The sequence below is a fragment of the Spermophilus citellus genome, assembly GCF_964194105.1.
Source record: "Spermophilus citellus genome assembly, chromosome: 3".
NCBI classification, from domain to species: Eukaryota; Metazoa; Chordata; class Mammalia; order Rodentia; family Sciuridae; genus Spermophilus; species Spermophilus citellus.
Window position 1 is genome coordinate 113,888,827 of NC_138184.1, and position 18,587 is coordinate 113,907,413.

The 18,587-nt window shown below is 56.0% G+C and overlaps 1 protein-coding gene across 3 annotated transcripts in view; it reads left to right on the forward strand.

Moving 5' to 3' along the window:
* SEZ6L (seizure related 6 homolog like) overlaps positions 1 to 18,587 on the forward strand; it is a 158,284-nt gene that overhangs the window by 85,625 nt on the left and 54,072 nt on the right. For all 3 annotated transcript variants that reach the window (XM_081285090.1, XM_081285091.1, XM_081285092.1), the window contains exons 2-4: positions 13,552 to 14,274; positions 15,436 to 15,569; positions 18,008 to 18,200. In XM_081285090.1, the coding sequence (XP_081141216.1) occupies positions 13,552 to 14,274; positions 15,436 to 15,569; positions 18,008 to 18,200 (1,050 nt within the window). The remainder of the gene's footprint in view (positions 1 to 13,551; positions 14,275 to 15,435; positions 15,570 to 18,007; positions 18,201 to 18,587) is intronic.

Genomic DNA, 18,587 nt, shown 5'->3' on the forward strand with positions numbered 1-18,587 from the left:
TACTAGAGCTCAGAAACCACAGGGCCCCCAAAGTGTCCTCGTGGCTGTCCTGCTGGTCACAACTCATTATTTGTGACAGTGTTTGTTTCATGCCTGGCTTTCCCTCTAGGCTCGGGGCAGAGACTGAGTCAGCCCTGTCTCCGCTGTGGCCACCACTGGAAGAGGGGCGGGCCGGAGGGAGGGGCTCCATCCAAATCACAGCCATTGCCAGGACAGTGAATGAATGGCTGGTCGGGGCTGCGGGCACGTTGCAGAAGAGCTCCTGTCTCTCCCCAGGGGGTTGTGATGATGTCTGCAGAGAGATGATGTCAGGGCCGAGGCATTTAGGATGAGCTGGAGGTTCCCCAATGACCCATGAGAGAGAAGGGGCTGCAGCCAAGGGAAGGGCATGTTCAAGGTCATGTTGACAGAAGTGACCCCAGAGTGGATGCTCACTGAGTGTCATCTGTGTTCTACGCTCTGTCTGTGCATCTGCCATTGTGATTTCAGGACTACCCTCGACGGGCTCCTCCTACCCATTTCACGGATGAAGAGACTGCGGTCAGAGTGGTAAACTCTCTTAACTCTCACTATTAGGAAATGGTGGGGGGGGACATTTTTCAGTGGATTCTGTGACTCTGAGTGTGGCTGGAACCAGTGGTTTTTTTCCTACCTGCTTTCTAAAATATGAAATTTGGAAAGGGACAAGGGGTTGGACACAGCTGTAAAGTTAGTACAGCAAGGTGGGACTTGGTGTTGGAAATGGAGACAAAGACCCCTCTGTGAGGAACCTCACAAATGCTGGGCTCAAGATCTTGAACTTCCAGCCGAGTGCAGTGGCCCACCCCTGTCCTCCCAGCAGCTCGGGAGGCTGAGGCAGGAGGATCACGAGTTCAAAGCCAGCCTCAGCCACAGCGAGGCCCTAAGCAACTCAGTGAGACCCTGTCTCTAAATAAAATCCAAAATAGGGCTGGGGATGGGGCTCAGGGGTGGAGGGCCCCCGAGTTCAATCCTCAGGACCAAAATAAATAAAAGATCTTGAACTGCCATCTGTAGGTCAGCGCCTCCTGAGTTGTCGGGGTCTCTGCCTCGATGGCACTGCCATCGTCTGAGACAAGGATAAAGTGTCTACGGCTTGTTTTGGTGTCATCCTTCCCAACTGTGCACAGAACAGTGAACTTGGAGGCTGCTGGCAGGGACTTCAGAGGGATCAGGCAGGGCGCGGCCCGGGGGAGGAGGGGGCTGCCAGGACGGCAGGGGAAGAGGCCCAGGGAGTCAGAGGCAGGAGGGAGTCAGAGGCTGAAGACGGAGGTGCATGAAGGGGGGTCCTGCCCGCGTCTTGCCCTTGGCATCGAAGCAGCCGGCGTTCCCGGCGGCCCAGTGGGGAGAGGGTGAAATCGCACGTGGGACTCAGCAGACAAGGCCGTGTTGCTTCCGTGTGGACCCAAGGGCTCCTTTCAGGGCACTTCATGCCTGTGGTGTGTGGCCCAGGCCACCAACCACATTCCCATCAATTTCCTTCCAAAGCCTCCTCTGCCTTGGGAGTTCCTCCATCCCAGGAGCAAACACTGGCTGGTACGGCCGGAGGTGGGCTGGCCACAGGCTCGATGACTGTCTCACTTGGAGCCAGCCTCTCCGACCAGCCTCCCCTTCCAAAGGAGGTCACCCTGCACACAGACACTCGCTGGAGCTAGATCACAGCACGGCTTAGAGCAGTAGGAGGAGTCCTGGGGGCCTGGTCCCCCGCCCCTCTGTGTCCTAGGGGCCACTGAGGCTCCCTCAAGAGGGCCAGCTTGGTTAGGGCCACTCAGTTACTAAGCGCTCTTCCTTAGCTGGCCTGGATGTCAGCCCTTCTGCATGACAATCCCTCTCCCTTCAGTAGCCAGAGGGTCCCCTCCTGGAGTCCCACCACAGGCTGCTTGTGTGTCAAAGGCCCCGGAGCCCGCCGATGGACGTAGAAAGGGATCCACAGGAGGAGCAGGGTGCACACCAGCCGGGCCTCTCTGCCTCTGCTCCACAACGCGAGGGTGGCCAGCCCTGGCTGGGATCTTGTCCTGTGCATTGCAGGATGAGAAGCAGCATCCTTGGCCTCTGCCCACTAGATGCCGGGAGCACCCCTGCCCCACCCAGAAAACCCTGGAGGGTAAGGAGAGCTTAGAGGGGTTTCAGAAGAAATGGCGACGGGTTCGTTTACTGGGTGCAAAGCCTCGGCAGGACCCTTTACCTCTCTGAGCCTCAGTTTACCCCTCCACAGGATGGGGGGACAGCTTCTCTTCTGCAAGGATTTTACTGTGGGGTCAAACAGGGCGACGGACAGGATTGTGCTCCCTGCATGAATAAGTGCCACAAAAATGACATGAGATTCCTTGTTGTGCCACCCGAGGCAAACGGACCAGCATAGAGACGTGGCCAGGGGGCTGGGGTGGTGGCTCCGTGGCAGAGCACTTGCCTAGCTGTGTGCTGCCAGTGACTGGCCTCTCCATCTGATTTGCTAGTGACCCAGGTGGTCAGCTGGAGGCTGTTCCTCAACCTCCACTCTTACAGTGAGGTGGACTCTCAGGTGCACGTTGGCTTCAGTCAATGTCCATGAAAAACATTAAAGATACTTTTAGGACCAAGACGCTCTGAATAGTCTCCCTGGTGGTGTCTATTGTGGGTGTTGGACGCCCAAACTCCAGGCTTGTGTGGTCACGGGCCCAAGATGCATCTGTTTAACTCACACCAAGTGGAAAACCGGGCTGTGGGGGCAGGGGCCAGGGACTCACCTGAGGGCAGGATCACGCAGGGTTCCACCACCTCATACAGGTGTGGGTGCCCTAGAAAGGGAAGGGCAGGGGCCCTGGGGCTGGCTCACCTTCATCTCACCACCTCCACCCCCAGCCTAACACGAGAACTGTTTCCGGCACCCTCTTCCACATTGCCCAGCAGCCGTCAGATTCTCAAGGAATGTTTGTTGAATGACCATCTGAGGGTGTGCGTGAATGAGTAAGTGGAAGACTGAATTGCCATGGTGAAGATAAAATAATGTATTTAGAGTACTTTGAACAGCACCTAAGAAAGAGCTCATCATCAAGGGTCCTACATCAGACTGACCTGGGTTTGAATCCCAGCTCCTCCAGCCCCTCCCAGTGTGTTCTCAGGCGAGTGAATTTCCCTCTCTGAACCTCAGTTTCCTCATCTGCAGAATGGTGAACGCAACTGTCCCCACACCACAGACTTGTTCCCAGGACTAAATAAGACAATGCAAGTAAAACACTTAGCACATCCCAAGGTTCAAAGAGCCGCACCCAGTGCCGCCGTGATAAATACATATGTATGAATGGAAGCGGCAGGACGCTCCAGGTACTAATCGTTGGTCCTGCCCCCTCTCTGCCCCATCCTCCCTTCCCTGGGTCACAGCCCACGTGCGCGGAGCCAACCCTGGCAGGGCTGGCATCTGAGTGAATAAGGGCCTAGCCTTCCCGGCCCCAGGCGGATGGCCCAGCGCCACCAAGTGCGGGCACAGTGCCCACGGAGGGGGCGGGGTGGGCGCCGGGGCACTGAGGCTCTCTGTGAGGCCCTGCAGAGGCGGCTGGCCAGGTGACGGTCAAGGGCGCCCCTTCCGCGCGCCCTGGACCCGCCCCCAGCACCTGCGCCGCAGGGTGGGAGAGAAGGGCTGCTGTGTGCGCCCTTGTCCCCCTTGGCTGCGGGAGCTCATTCGCGCTGGGCAGAGGCTGGCTGGACTCCAAGGCCCGGGAGTCAGAATGGAAGCTCCGGAGAAGGTGCTCGCGCGCCCTAGCGTGCGCCCGCGGGTCCAGCCGGGAGAGCGCCGGGTCCCCCTCACAGAGCGGATGCCCAGTGCGTGCGTGCGGACGGGGTGTGTTGGGATGGACCTGATGAGACGGGATGGGGCTGGAGGCGGGGTGAGGGGTCAGGAGGGGCAAGACCCGGTGGGGGTGGGGAGCAGAGGGATGTGATGAATAGAGCGGAGAGACGCAGGGCGCGCTCTCCTGCTTGGGGCTGAGATCTTCCTGTAGTTGACCTAGAAGTCCCCAGGTGCTGGCCAGGCAGAGACAAAGTCACCTGAGACAGCAGGGGAGAAATGGGAACAGCTGAAGCTGCCCAGTCCCGTCCCGGCCTTCTTTGCCCCCAAAGAGAAATCTCCCCTTAAAATCACTGCCCGAGAGTCGCCAGTTCTGGAAGGGACGTTAGTGACCGTCGTGCCCAGCGCTTTGCAATCATGTTTAATCCCAGCCCTGCCAACGACTGGTTGCGTTGGGCTGGCGACTTAACTCCTCTAAGCCTCAGTCTCCTCCTCTGTAAAGTGTGAGCGTTTCTGTCACCTGCCTCACATTGGGGTGACAGGGGAGGAAACCTCGTGTAGCAGCGTTGACCACGGGACCTGGCTCACAGTCAGCACATCTCCTGTTAACATTCTTCATGCCCACGGTCATGGTCCCGGGTGCCTCCTGACCCCACACCTGACCCAGTCCAGGTGTTCCCAGAGTTTGCTGGTTATTGGGGACCAGTGATCCCTGAGTCACCCTCTGGTGCAGTGATTTGCTAGAAGGACTCACAGAACTCAGAAGCCATCAGACCTGGTGTCAGGGTCTGAAATAGCCCTAGGCAGAGGTGTGCAGGAGGATGGCCAGAGGAAGCGGCAGGGCAAGCTCCGTTCTCCTCTCCCGGGGAGTCCTGCACAGCGCCTGCTTCTCGCATCAGTGAAGCCGTGGCCACATGGGGTCCTGCCAACCCAGGAGGCCCGCCTGCCCCTGGTGCCCAGGGTTTTCACTGAGGGTTTGCACACAGGCACGGTGGACCTCCCGGGTGGCCAACCTTGGTCAGCAGCACCTTCAGAGATCAGGCCTCTGCCAAAATCACATTGTCAGCACCGACTACCCAACATGGCCAAGGCCCCCAGGTAGCTTCAGAAAGTCTCATTGGGCAGCATTTTATTTAGAGACAGGGTCTCACTGAGCTTCTTAGGGCCTTGCTGTGGCTGAGGCTGGCTTTGAACTCTGGATCCTCCTGCCTCAGCCTCCCGAGCCACTGGGATGACAGGTGGGTGCCACTGTTACCTTTGGGGCCCCCGTGGGAAGCGGCTAATGGGGAGAGCCAGAGGACACCTCAGGGTCATGCGACATCCAGCTGCCCCAGAATCCAAGTTAGCTGGTCTAGTTCAGAGTCACCTAGAGCAGTGCTCAGAGGGACAAAGCTGGAGGAAGCCTCACTGTCACCAAAGCCTCAGGTCACTTGGCAAGGTGATTCTTCAGTTTTTCAACATCAATCAGAATTCTAAATATGTAAATTTCTCAGCTGAGGAATGCAACAGGTAGGGGCATCGCCTCAGAAATTACCTGGACAGATTTAGGGACAATATGCACTAATTTCTGTGTTGTACAGAGAGAGATGAGGGCCAGGACAACAACTCAGATACTAATCAACAGGAGACTGGTTTGGTAACACACATGTTGATATTTTAATGTAGCCTTTTAAAAGAATGAAGTGATCATCTGAGTGTGAACATGAAAAGGTATCCATGCTGGAGTCTAGGTGAAGAGTTGGTAGCAGAACACTAATGTAATGGAATACTATACAGCAGAGAAAATGGGTCCACAACATGGGTGAATCCCACAGAATGCCAAACCAAAAAAAAAAAAAAAAAAAAAAAGCAGTTTTCAGGAAAATTCACAGGGTATGGTAGTATTTATATAAAGTCTTAAAACATGCCCCTTAATGCCATATAAAGTTCAGAAGTATTGATCTCCCTAATAAATAAATGCAGAGCATAAATAACAACAATAATAAAATGGCATGTAATAAATGAGAGCGCTGAACACTAAATTAGAAATATACTTAATTCCAGGAGGAAAAGCTGAAGTGCCAGGTGGTGGGGGCGGCATAATTATTCCTGGAGTTGCACTTCTTGAGCAGGTGTTCCTACACGGGCCTTCCTGCGCTCAGTCTCGAGCTCTCTGGATGACGGATGGTTCTGGATACTCTCCTCCGTAAGCGGCAGAGCTGACTGAGCTCTGGTGGACTGGTGGGCTGCAGCGCTGGCGAGGTTCCCAGGCTGCGTGGGAGCCCCGGCTCCATGGTAATGAGCCTCACAGACCCAGCTGGGGCAGCCCATTGTACAGACGAGGACAGCTGGGTCCCTGGGTCCCGAGGAGGGAAATGTCACTGGCCGTCAGCAAGAGCTGCGTCTAGAACATGAGCCATCCTGAGCCAGCCCCAGGCTCCTGGGGGCTGTGGCACCAAGAAGGTGTGACACCATCATTATCGTCATTGCAGTGCACTGCTTTAGAGACTCGACAAGACCCTTCAATACGGGTGTCCTTGGAGGGCAGGTTGATGCACAGGGCAGTGGGGGAAGCCGTGCTGATTACTTTCAATTTCCCACTTTTTGGGTATTCTTGCTTTTTTTTTTTAATAAGCTATTTTCTGGGAAAAAAAAATATTTGAGGATGCAGAGAAAGTGAAAGAGCATCAGAAACAGGTCGGAGAGTGTCTGACTCCGGCCCCATCTGCTCTGTGACCTTCCACAAGTCACCTCCCCTCTCTGAGCCTGGATTTTTTTAATCTATAAAATGGGGGAGCAAAATGCCCACCTCAGGATTGCCTGGGATCAGAGTGAGACCATAAACGGGACTGTCCTGGTGGAGTGCAGGTCACCTCAGGAGGCCAGGACTTCGAGCATGGGGCTGCAGGTGGAGGGCTTGGCTAGTCCACGGGTGAGACCCCGTCCCAGCCACCCCTGCTCCTCCTCATCCCAGAGAGTCCAGGGAGATCAGCACCCACATCTACCTGAGGGTCCCTGTTCCCACAGGGCTGGGTTAAGAAGGTGACCCCATCTGCATTGGTTCCAAGAAGCCAGAGCTGTGTCCACCAGCTCTGTCTGTTCATTGCTCAAGTAGACCTGGGGTGCCAGCCTCGTGGCCTGTGACTGGCACAGAGTAAGGACTGGTGGACGAGTGGATGGCAAGTGGGTGGGTGGGTGAGTGGGTGGGCGGGTGAGTGGGTGGAGGGTGGATGAAATGAAAACCAAACACATATGAACGAGGGGACTTTAGTCTCCCTCAATCCAACTTCCTTATCTTTAAAACGAGGACTCAGCCAAGACTTGCTCCAATGCTATAAAATCCAGTGACTAAGCCCAACGGAGCCGACCAGCTCTGGTCAGGAAGGAAGATCTTCCTGGGCTGGGGACCATCCTGGGTCTCTGTGGTTAGGCCAGGGATCCCCAACCAGAGGTGATGGTGCCATCCACAAGTGGGCGCTGGGCAATGCTGGGAGCTGCCTTGGGTGGCCACATGGAGAGGGTGGAGGGAGGTTGGCCAAGCCAGGGGTGCCGTTCAGCGTCTGGCTGGCCTGTATTTGTCCCCAGAAAAACAATCCAGCTCAGATGTTGAAGGCATAAAACCAACTGTCGGCCTTCAGGGTGGCCGGGTGTTCCTGGGGTGCTGTGGTGTTGTTTGAGGTGCTTTGCTGGGGATTTCCAAGTCCCAGACAACCTCGTTTGGTTATTGTACTCACATGCTGTGTGACTTTAGGCAGCTCTGCCCCCTCTCTGAACCTGAAGTGTCTTCTCTGGGTAGTCTGGAACCATGATCTCTGGAGCCTCTTGGTCTTTAAGATGTGATCTTTGCTTCTTGGGTGTGTTCCCACCCCCCAACCAGGGCAGGCTCGGCGAGTCCTTATAGCAGAATCTGAAGGTCCCAGAAATAACTACACATTGGGGGTTCATGATGATGCTTAGAATAGTGACTCACATTTTTATAGTGTACTTCCCCAAAAATACATCCATTGATTCACCCACCAGTTCTGGCTCCTAAAAACAGTCTCAGTAAACAGTCCTACGAGGGAAGAATCACCATCGTCCCTACCAGGAAATTGCATCCTAAAGGGGCTCCTGACTCAGTGAGTAGAGGGCTCCCGTCCTCACAGACTGCCTTCAACCAGTCAATGCTAAAGCCAGCACCAAGCCTCAGCCCTTAGCCAGGCTCACAAACATACTCTGTCATCCCAGAGGCTGGGGAGGCTGAGGCAGGAGGATCACAAGTTCAAAGCCAGCCTCAGCCACAGCGAGGCCCTAAGCAACTCAGGGAGACCCTGTCTCTAAATAAAACGCAAAATAGGGCTGGGGATGGGGCTCAGTGGTCAGGTGCCCCTGAGTTCAATCCATGGTACCCCTCACCCAAAAAAAAGCCTCAGTTTTTTTGTAAATATATATTTTTCACATTAAAGAAAGTATTAAATGTATATTACACCGAGGTTTGTAACAAAAAAAAAAAAATGTCAAAAGCAGGAGGAAGGACGAGGTCGCCACTGGTCCCAGGCAATGAGGCTGGAAATCATGACATCTTCAGATCAAAACGCGACTCTGGGCATTGCCATCTGTTTCACTCGGCGGTTTCCAGCCCATTTCGCACACGCCATAGAGTTTTATATCTCCTCCCTTCACCTGCCCTGGGCCGGGGGCGCCTCCCGTGTCCTGCCACGCGCTGTGGCGGGCACCCGCCCCTTCCCAGCCCCTCGGCTGCTCCGGGGCATTGATACAGCGGAGCCTCCCATCCATCGAGCCCGCCTCCTCCATCAAAGTTAGAAACGGGGAGAGAGGAGGGCACCCTCCCAACGTGGCGGACGGTCCCTGGAGAGAGAGCGACATGGATGCGCACTTCATTAAGACTCCATCCCGTCCCGAGCTCTGGGTGGCCATGGGTCTGCGCCTGTCTCCCTGAGTCCCCCGGCATCTCTCAGAGCGCTGAGGGTCCCCAGAGGAGAAAGGGGTCCCCTGCGCTGGCTGGAGGGTGGCGCGCCAATTGACTGACAGCATCTGCCAGAGCCCTGAATGCACGCCATCAGGAAGGAAGCAGCCGCCAAGGGTGACGGCGGTGATTGAGGGTTTTAATCGCTCTGAGGAAAAGGACCGAATTTAACTTAATGGCCACGGGGCCCCCAGGAAAAAGCAGCCCATTAGAGCGAGTTATGGAGTTGCCAGATCCCCGGCTCCGGGGCCAATGCAGACGACATCGCGCAGCCTGCGAGCAGCTCGGCCAGCCGCGCAGGTTGCAGACTATAGGTTTGAGCCCCCAAGAGGGTCCCGCTTGTGTGGGATCTGCAGGGGCCGGGGGATGCCTGGGCAGAGAGACAGGCATAGTGGTGGGCACCAAAGTCCCCTGGACTGGCAGGCTTTCATGGGAAGAGGCTGACTGTCCCCAGCTGCAGTCCCTCTCTCTAGTCCTTCCAGTTAGCTCTGGCTCACAGCCACCACCCTGGGGACCCCGGGCTGGGGGGGGGGGAGTGATGATGAAATCTGTCCCCTGTATTTCCTTCCGCTCCCATTGGTGATATTGAGGTCTTGGAGGACTGAGATCATCACCGGAGGTCACAGGCCTTGGAAAGACACAGAGTCACCCCCTGTTCCTCAAACCCACACCTGCTTCTTGTCGCCTGCACCCTTGAGCACCTAGAGGGCAAATTGAAGGAGGACCATGAAGCAAGTCAGCAAGACCCCAGGTTCCCAGCTGCCCACACCTCCCTGTCAGGCAAACGCAGATCAAAACCACCACGACGTGGCTCCCCACCCCAGGCAGAGTGGCTGTTACCACACACCAAAAAAATATAGAGATGCTGGCCAGGACAGGGACAAAAGCCAGCTCTCCTACGTGGCTACTGGAAATGGAGCACAGTGCAGCCAGAATGGAGAGCCGCGGACGGAGGTTCTTCAGAACACTAGAAATGGAACCATATGCTCCAGCTGTCCCACTCCTGGGCACGTACCCAAAGGACATAGAACCAGTATACAACAGAAGCATCTGCCCTTGCAGCACTGTTCAAAAGAGCCACACTATGGAACCAACTTAGATGTCCACTGACAAGTGAACAGATAAGGAAAACGTGGTGCTTATACACAGTGGACTACTATACAGCCTGGAAAAGGGAGGGATCTGTCATTTGCAGGCAACACAGCTGGAACGAGGAACCTCATGTTAAGTGAAATGAGCCAGGCACAGAAAGGCAGATATCATGGGATCTCATCCATCTGGGAAACTGAACATGCAGTTCTCATGGAAAAATAGAATGTAATCCCTGGAGTCTAGGAAGGGTCAGGAAGTGAGCACAGAGTGAACAGAACAACCACCAAGACTCAGTTTGATTTTTCCCACAGCACAGGAGAGCAACTGGGGTCTGGTGGCTGACCACCTGATTTATTTCAGAATACTGAAAAAGGAGAGCCCAGAGGTTCCCAACACACAGAAAGGATAACGGCTTAGGTAGACGGAGGTGCTAGTTACCCTGATTGGATCATCACGCATTTTAGCATGTATTGAGTTATCATATTGGACTCCCCCAAGTAGCTCCAAATAATTGTGTCCATTGACAAAAACTTTTAATTGCCAGAGGGGTTTTGGCAACCTGAGCTCCCTAGGACTCATTCCTAGAGATGGGGATTTGGTGGGTCTGAATCTGGGGGCAGGCAGGATTATCCTGGAGAAAACTCTAGAACCCAGAGCCACAAAATGAGAGTCTGGGAGGGAACAAAGAAGGTGCTGTCCAAGCTGAGGAGAATACCAAGCAACACCAGAATTTCCTAACAGAGCCAGCCGCACAGTCTGAAATCAAGAAAGAAATGACAGGTGGACTGCAGACTTATTTAGAAGCCAGGTGCAGTGGCCCACGCCTGCATCCCAGCGGCTCAGGAGGCTGAGGCAGGAGGATCACAAGTTCAAAGCCAGCCTCGGCAACTCAGCGAGGCCCTAAGCAGCTCAGTGAGACCCTGTCTCTAAATAAAACACAAACTAGGGCTGGGGACAGGGCTCAGTGGTCTAGGGCCCTGAGTTCCATCCCTGATACTAAAAAAAAAAAAAAAAAAAAAAAAAAAAAAAAAAAATCACTTAGGATCCCAAAGCCTCGTCTGTAAAACAGGAGTAATAATTTCTCCCTTGCAAGGTTGAGAAAGAACTGAATGAGGTAATGGGTGCGACGCAGTTGTGCATTCCTGGCACCCAGCCAGCCCAATACAGTGTTCCAAACATCACTATTGCCACGGGCAGGTGCCGTGTCCTGCTCTTTATGGGTCCGTATGTGCAGATGACAAGACTTACTCTGCTGATCTCTCCCTCCCTCGCCTCCTCCTGCCCCCGGTGATGGAGGACATTGTCTGGGAAGCCGACCACACCACCAAATCAGCCAGCGGCGGGGGACTTCGCCCAGCGGATCAGGGTTAACAAGGGCTCTGAAAATAATTGTCAATCGCTTGTTTGTTCCAAAAACAATGTCATAGCAGGATGAGCCCTTCTGTCACGCTCATCATGTTTGACACCTAGAGAGACCCAGGAGCATCTGTGCTGGTGAGTGGTGGCCCAGACAGGATGACCCCTGGGGACCCTGGAGCCTGGCTGCACCAAGCTGTTGGCATCAACCACAGCTGGACCCCAGAGCTGGGTGTCCCAACCCGCCACCTCCACCAGCTCCGTCTGGTCACCCTCTCCTCACTCCACAGTCTATAGAGACTGTCACCATCAATCCTTTGGTAATAGCCACCGCCTTGGGAACAAACTCACATCCCATCCCATCCTCCGAGTCTAGTCGGAAAATCCCGATTCTACCCCAGAAGGGGCGGGGCCAGGGGAAGGTCGACGGCTCTTCCAGGCTCCTGCGGCCGGGGGACCCGAACCCCAGGCCAGTCCCAGGGAGCCCGCGAGGCCCCTCACGACCTTGGTCTGCCCCGCTGTCCCCCGCACGCCCTCTCCTCTGCCGGCTGCTGAGCCATGCTCCCCAACAGGGACATCTGTGGCTGCCGGTGGCAAACCTTCGCCGTCTGTGTGGATCCAGCCTCCGAGGCCAACTCCGTGAGAGCAAGTGAACCTTCCCAACGGCGGCACAGACGCCTCCAGATGACATCCCTGAGGGCCCCCAGAGCAGCCACGGCGCTGACCAGCGCCTCTCTGCAGGAAACCCAGGAGGATGGCTCTCGGGCCCAGCACCTCTGTCCCACCATGTCATTCCTCTCCATATGGAGATCCTCACGTCCTGGCTGGGGACGGAGAGAGGAAGGGATGGCGACAGTGGCTGGCAGTGACAGAGCCCACCTGCGAGAGAGGCACTGTCCCTGTGCTGAGGGGAGACAGGGAGAGCAGCCCCATTTGACAGGCAGGACAACTGAGGCTCACATAGGGGAAGCCGCTGACCGGCACCTGGAAGAGCTGGGGCCCAGGAGGGTCCACGAAGCTCTTTTCAAGCAGGATTCAGGCCAGGAAGACCCTTTAAAAAGTATCTCTCAGTGGTTCCCCGAGCCCCCAAGTTCACTTAGGAATTTTTGTTTGGGGGGGGGGAGTGAGGGGTGTACCAGGAATTCAACTCAGGAAGACTGGAACACTGAGCCCCATCCCCAGCCCTATTCCGTGTTTTATTTAGAGACAGAGTCTCCCTGAGTTGCTTAGGGCCTCACTGTTACTGAGGCTGCCTTTGAACTCATGATCCTCCTGCCTCAGCCTCCAGAGCCTCTGGGATGACAGGTGCATGCCACCAGGCTCAGCACCCTCAGGACTTTTTGACTCTATGATGCCATACAAGCAATATGCCTTCAGTAGAAACTGTGCCTGGGATTTGGAATCTGGGTCTTTTTCCAGACAGGCAGCATATGGTACCATCTTCCCCTGTGATGCGGGGCGGGGGCGGGGCCGAGGCCGCAGCTCTGGGGCGCCACCTAATGGACAGTTTGGACCATCCCTACCCTGTAGTTGGTCGTGGCTAAACTGCCATGCTGGGTGGGTTGAATGTCCCCAGCATGTTTTCAATTTACGGTGTTTTCAATTTGCAATGGTGTCATGCAGCAGAGTTGGAGGAGCATCTGTAGATGGTTTTACTTTCAAGATAAACATGAAGGCTGGGGCTGGGGCTCAGTGGTAGAGCGCTTGCCTCACATGTGTGAGGCACTGGGTTCGATTCTCAGCACCACATACAAATAAATGAATAAAATAAAGGTCCGTCAACAACTAAAAACTGTATTTAAAAAAATAAAGAGATAAAATGAGTCACAAGCGTTGCACAGCAAGAAGACCCACCAGGTCCTGGCTCCTGCCTCCCTACATAACCAGGGCTGTCCCTGATCACCCTCCACCTGTGCCTCCAGCTCCCTTCCAAGTCCTCTTTCACATTGGGCCTTCGTGGGTCTTCACATATCCTCCTCTTAGCCAGGCGTCCTTGTGTGATGGACAACATGTGCAACCATATATGGCAGACTGTGTGAAGACCCTGTCCTCTCTCTGTCCTGTTAGCACACAAACTTCTCTCTCTCTAATTGTTCCTGTTTAGAAATGTGATTGTCTCTATTTTCCTTTCCACCACCCCTGGCCATCTAGCACATACCCAACTACACCTTGACACTGTGACCTTGGTTCCTACAGTCTTGATGCTTAACTGGGTCCCAGCATGAGCCACCCTGAATCTTTGGGAAAGGGAGGACAGGAAGGGAGCAGAGGAGGGATGGAGACCCGGAGGGAGGACCTAAAGGGCAGCCTGCAAGCCTTGGGGACCCTCTCCCCCTTCCTACCCAAGCTGACAGGTGTCTTTTCTTCTCTTCCCAAGATGCGGGACCAGAGGGCGCCTTGGGTCCTTCCGATCCTTACCTGCTGCCCTCCGACGCGCTGGACAGCGGCAGCCTGAGCAAAGAGAGCCCCGAGGAAGGGGTGACGATGGTCCCCGCGACCCCCGCGCAGTCGGGGGAGGAGCTCGGGGGGCCGGAGCTGGAAGGAACAGGACCCTCGGCGCATCCCCAGCCCCCGGCTCTGTCGCCGCTGCTTCCAGAGGAGACCGGCCCCGAGCACCGGGTCCCGCCCCGGAGGATGCCGCCGGCCATCAGGCAGGGGCACCTGCGGCCACCGGCCACCTCGGCAACGGCGGTCCCGAGCGCAGGGTCCCACCCCGCGCGCCCGGCCCTCCTCTCCTCCGCCACTGAGGAGCCCCGTCCCCCAGGGGACCTGGACCCGGTGGTGGCCTCCGAACCGTCCTCGGAGGTGGGCAGCTGGCCGGAGCGGGAGGAGGGGACGGTCCCCACCACGCCCGCACCGCCGCAGCTGGCACCCTTCACCTCGCAACCCTGGGTGGCCCACACGCTCCCGCAGGGGCGCGGCCCCCAGGAGCCTGCTGCGCCCCAGGACGCCCACGAGGCCACCCCCGACCACGCCAGCACTGTGACCCTGATGGACAAAGGCGACAACGAGCTGACAGGCTCGGCCTCCGAGGACAGCCAGGAGACTACCACGTCCACCATCGTCACCACCACGGTCATCACCACCGAGCAGGCGCCAGGTACTCAGCCCGCGGCTGCCGCCCAGCGGATGTCCCGGCTCCGGGGGAGCGACGCTGGCCGGCAGAGGGGCCTTCTGGCCTTTCCAGAGCTGCCCACCCCACTTTTTGCAGAGCTGGGCTCTGAACCCAGGGCCTCCATGTGCCAAGCGAGCCCCCACCTTGAGCCACGTCCCCAGCTGCCCCAGGGACACTTCCTTTCATCATGACATTGTCCTCTGTATCTGTGGGGCGTGGTGGCACTTGTCTATCATCCCAGCAGCTCAGGAGGCTGAGGCAGGAGGATCAAGAGTTCAAAGCCAGCCTCAGCCACAGCGAGGCCCTAAGCAACTCAGCCAGACCCTGTCTCTAAATAAAATATTAAAAGGGCTGGGGATGTGTCTCGGTGGTTAAGTGACCCTGGGTTCAATCCCAGGTACCAAAAAGAGAAAGAGAGAAAATTTGCACGTGCACTAATCATGTACAAACTCTTTCCCATCCTTATTCCCTAATCCATGCTCTAGGATGACTATTCGCCCAGCATTCAGAGGGTAGCCAAGATTATAAATAATGACACGAATATATAATAATCTAAATGAAATAGGTAAAGGGTCACAGGTTCTTCTGAAAATAGGACACCCTTTCTCCTAAGGGACCAGTGCATGCACAGACTTTGACATCTGAGGAAGTTCCGCAGCGAGCCTCTGGTAATGTCCAGGGGCGGCTCTGCGTGTGTTCCTCTAGATGGGGGGACCGTGCACTTCTGCTCTGAGTCCTTCACCTGTGGGAGAGGGGCCCCCAACAGCCCAGCAAGGTGGGGTCTCCTTGAAGGGTGTGAGCTCTGGGTCTGACTCGCATTTGCTGTGTGAGCTTGGCCACCCAGCAACCTTCTCTGAGCCTTTGTTGACCTGGTTCTAAAACGGATCTGAGGATACTATGGGGATAAGTGGGTCAGCCCTGCAGGCTGGTTAGAAAGGATTCCAGCAGCACTTAGTGGCTTGGATTGGGTATTTTATTGCCACTTTGATGATCACATTCGTTCTAGAGCTAAGGAGTCAACAGCAGCAGGAGGGACAGGAAACGGGGTTTCCCCTAGAAGCCCTCCCCCGCCCCTGCCCCCGCAGCCCGCCGTGGGCTTTGAGCCTCCATGTGTGGCCCCGTGTCCTGATCCAATGCTCCCCTCAGCCCTCTGCAGCGTGAGCTTCTCCGACCCCGAGGGCTACATCGACTCCAGCGACTACCCACCGCTGCCCTTCAACAGCTTCCTCCAGTGCACCTACAACGTGACCGTCTACACGGGCTACGGGGTGGAGCTCCAGGTAACCGGGCAGGACGCCTGCCGCCGCCTCCCGCAGGACTTCCCCGGAGGGTGGTCTTCGCCAGGCCTCCTGCTGTCACCTGAGCAGTTTGGTTCTCTTTCTCTCCAACCAGGGCTATTTGAGCTGGGTTTTGTCAAGTGAGTAGGAGTCCCTAACTGAGAGCCCCTGGAGAATCATGGAACTGAGATGGTGGGGCCCTTGGTATCCTGCTGCTCAACACACACACACCCACGGGGAAGCCCCACCTGGTTCATTGGATTCTTAAACATTTCTCAGTGAATGAAAAGAAAAGCAGGGAGCTCACACATCCATGTGCTAAGTCTCAGCTCTGTCAAAGCTGTGCAGCCCTGGGAAAGATCTTCACCTCTCTGAACCTCAGCTTCCCCTTCCGTAAAATAGAAGTACTGTTATTAGTTTGAAGGAGGACTAAACACAGCAATCCAGAGAGAGCACAGAGCACTTGGCCAGAGCCCCCAGACACAGGACACGATGCTCAGGAAGCGTTGCCCTATGCCCTCAGCACTCCCACAACCCTGACTCCAGCCTTCCCGGGAGGCCAACCCATCTTTTGAAGTCTTTTCAGAATGAACCCTGGAGGCAGGCCTGAGGGCGGGATGCGGTCCAGCAAAGGGTCCCACAGAGGAAAGGAAGAAGGTGGGATCGGAAAAAGGGTCCCACCCTGTGGCCTCAACCCTCTGGGGCCCAGGTTAGGAATTTGGATTTGTTCCTTTTTCTAATAGACCATAAAAAGCCATCGATAAGGATAATAAAGAGCCAGGTACGGTGGCACACGCCTGTCATCCCAGCGGGTGGGGAGGCTGAGGCAGGAGGATCCCGAGTTCAAGACCAGCCTCAGCAAAAGCAAGGTCCTAAGCAGCTCAGTGAGACCCTGTCTCTAAATAAAACACAGAACAGGGCTGGGGATGGGGCTCCGTGGTGGAGGGCCCCTGAGTTCAATCCCTAGCACCAAAATTAATTAATTAATTACAGAACCATTTCTGAGCTGGGGTCTTTGGATGTCCTCACCAGAACGAGACTCTAGGGAGGCGTTTGAACCTCTGCAGGGATGGGCAGAAGCTAAGCCCCCTCCTAACCAGGGGTCTTTGCGGCCCCCAGAGTGGAGCGTTCTCAGGGGTCCGTCGTGGGTGGTTACTCGATATCCGTGGAATTAAAACAAACTGGAGAAAACTTTCAGTCTGTCTGACCCGGGGCTTACTGAGCCCTTTCCTCTGTATCTCAAAGAGACCCACTGTGTATCTAACACAGTGTGCACACAGTAGGACTCCTCATTCTGTGACACCAGGCAGAGTGGCCAACACGGGGGCCTGGCAGCACACAGACAGATTCAGTGCCTGACCTAAAAGAGTTCAAGGTCATAACAGAAACACCCAAGACCCCTGGGTGAGGACTCCTGTGGGTGGGTTGGGGAGTACTGTAGAGGATGGTGGGGCACTGGGCATGCTCCTTGGGACTCAGAGAAGGTCTCAAAAGTGAGGGCAATCTTGGTGGGGCTTTGATGAATGAGTAGGAGTTCATCAAAGAGAAGAATGCCTGGTCTGAAGAAGGAAGGGCTCGTGGGAGAGACTCACTCTGCTTAGACAAAGGGCAGAGGGGCTCTGTCCCCAGCCCTGCTCTGAAGGTGTCAGTCTTGGGCCAGGCAGTGTGAACTCACACGCACACACACACACACTCTGTTCATCCTCACTGTGAAACCACTGCAGTTTCTCCCTTCTCCCTCGTCCAGTCCTAGAAAGTGGGAAAGACCAAGCAAGAACACGGTTCTTTGGAAGGGGGTTGGTGGCCCTGCAGACAAGAGCCACCAGTTAGGAGGATATGTGCAGGGGCCTGAGGATACCCTAGAAACGAGACCCCAGCCCTCACCTGCCAATTCACACAGAGCAGGAGAATGTGCTCAATCACCCTAAGTGTTTATTGAGCACCTACTAGAACCAGGCACTATTCCAGGCCTGGGGGTGGGGGTCCCTGAGCAGCATGGAGAATCCACACCCTCTCGGAATTGACACTGGTGAGGTGCCCTCTCGTGTCTCCTGGAGAGTGGGCCTCAAGCACAAGTTGGCCAGACCCCTGCCTCCAGCCCTCAGCTCCAGGAGAGTCTATCCAACCCACCAGCACCCAGGAGCCTCTGGCAAGGACAGCCACGCCTGCCCCTCAGACCACAGGACCCTTGCACGGCCTCTTCCCTCCAGCTTGGTTTTATCCTGTCCCCTTGGTCTTTGGGGGACTGAGAGGACAGACAGCTCCAGGCTCCTGTGGGCTGGGGCTTGGGGCCTGGGGTTCCCATTGACCAGGGGCTGGTGGAGGTACCACACTGGCCGTGTCTGGGCCAGCTGGGGCGCCACACTGATGTCCTCACAGCCTGGGAGGGCCCTGTCAAACAAGGCTCAGCGTTTCTGTCTGTCTGTCCCTACCGTCCCCAGGTGAAGAGCGTGAACCTGTCTGAGGGGGAGCTGCTGTCCATCCGCGGCGTGGACGGCTCCACCCTGACGGTCCTGGCCAACCAGACGCTCCTGGTGGAGGGGCAGGTGATCCGAAGCCCCACCAACACCATCTCCGTCTACTTCAGGACTTTCCAGGACGACGGGCCCGGGACCTTCCAGCTGCACTACCAGGGTACGCCAGGCCAGGCCACCAGACGGGGCGCCCGCCTCTGTGTCCCTCTGGCCCCACTGAGTCACAAGCTTCATCTGTGCCAGGGAGCCTTCAGGAGGTTGAGTTAGGTGACAGCCCTTCTTGGGATGGTGTCTCCAGCAGCAACGGGAGCCTGTGGTCCCCAAAGGAGCCAGTCCCCTTGAGTCACGTTGTCAAAATATCGCCATAATCCACGAGCTGCTGTATCCCTCCATTAGATAACATCCCCTAACGTTTCTGGTAATGACTGCGATTTCAGGGAAATGTGCCAAGATGTACATTATGCTAGAAAATGATCCGCGCTGCTCCTATGACAGACTCGCAGGCTCCGCTAATAAGCCAACCCCGTGCTGCCTGCAGCCGTGAGAC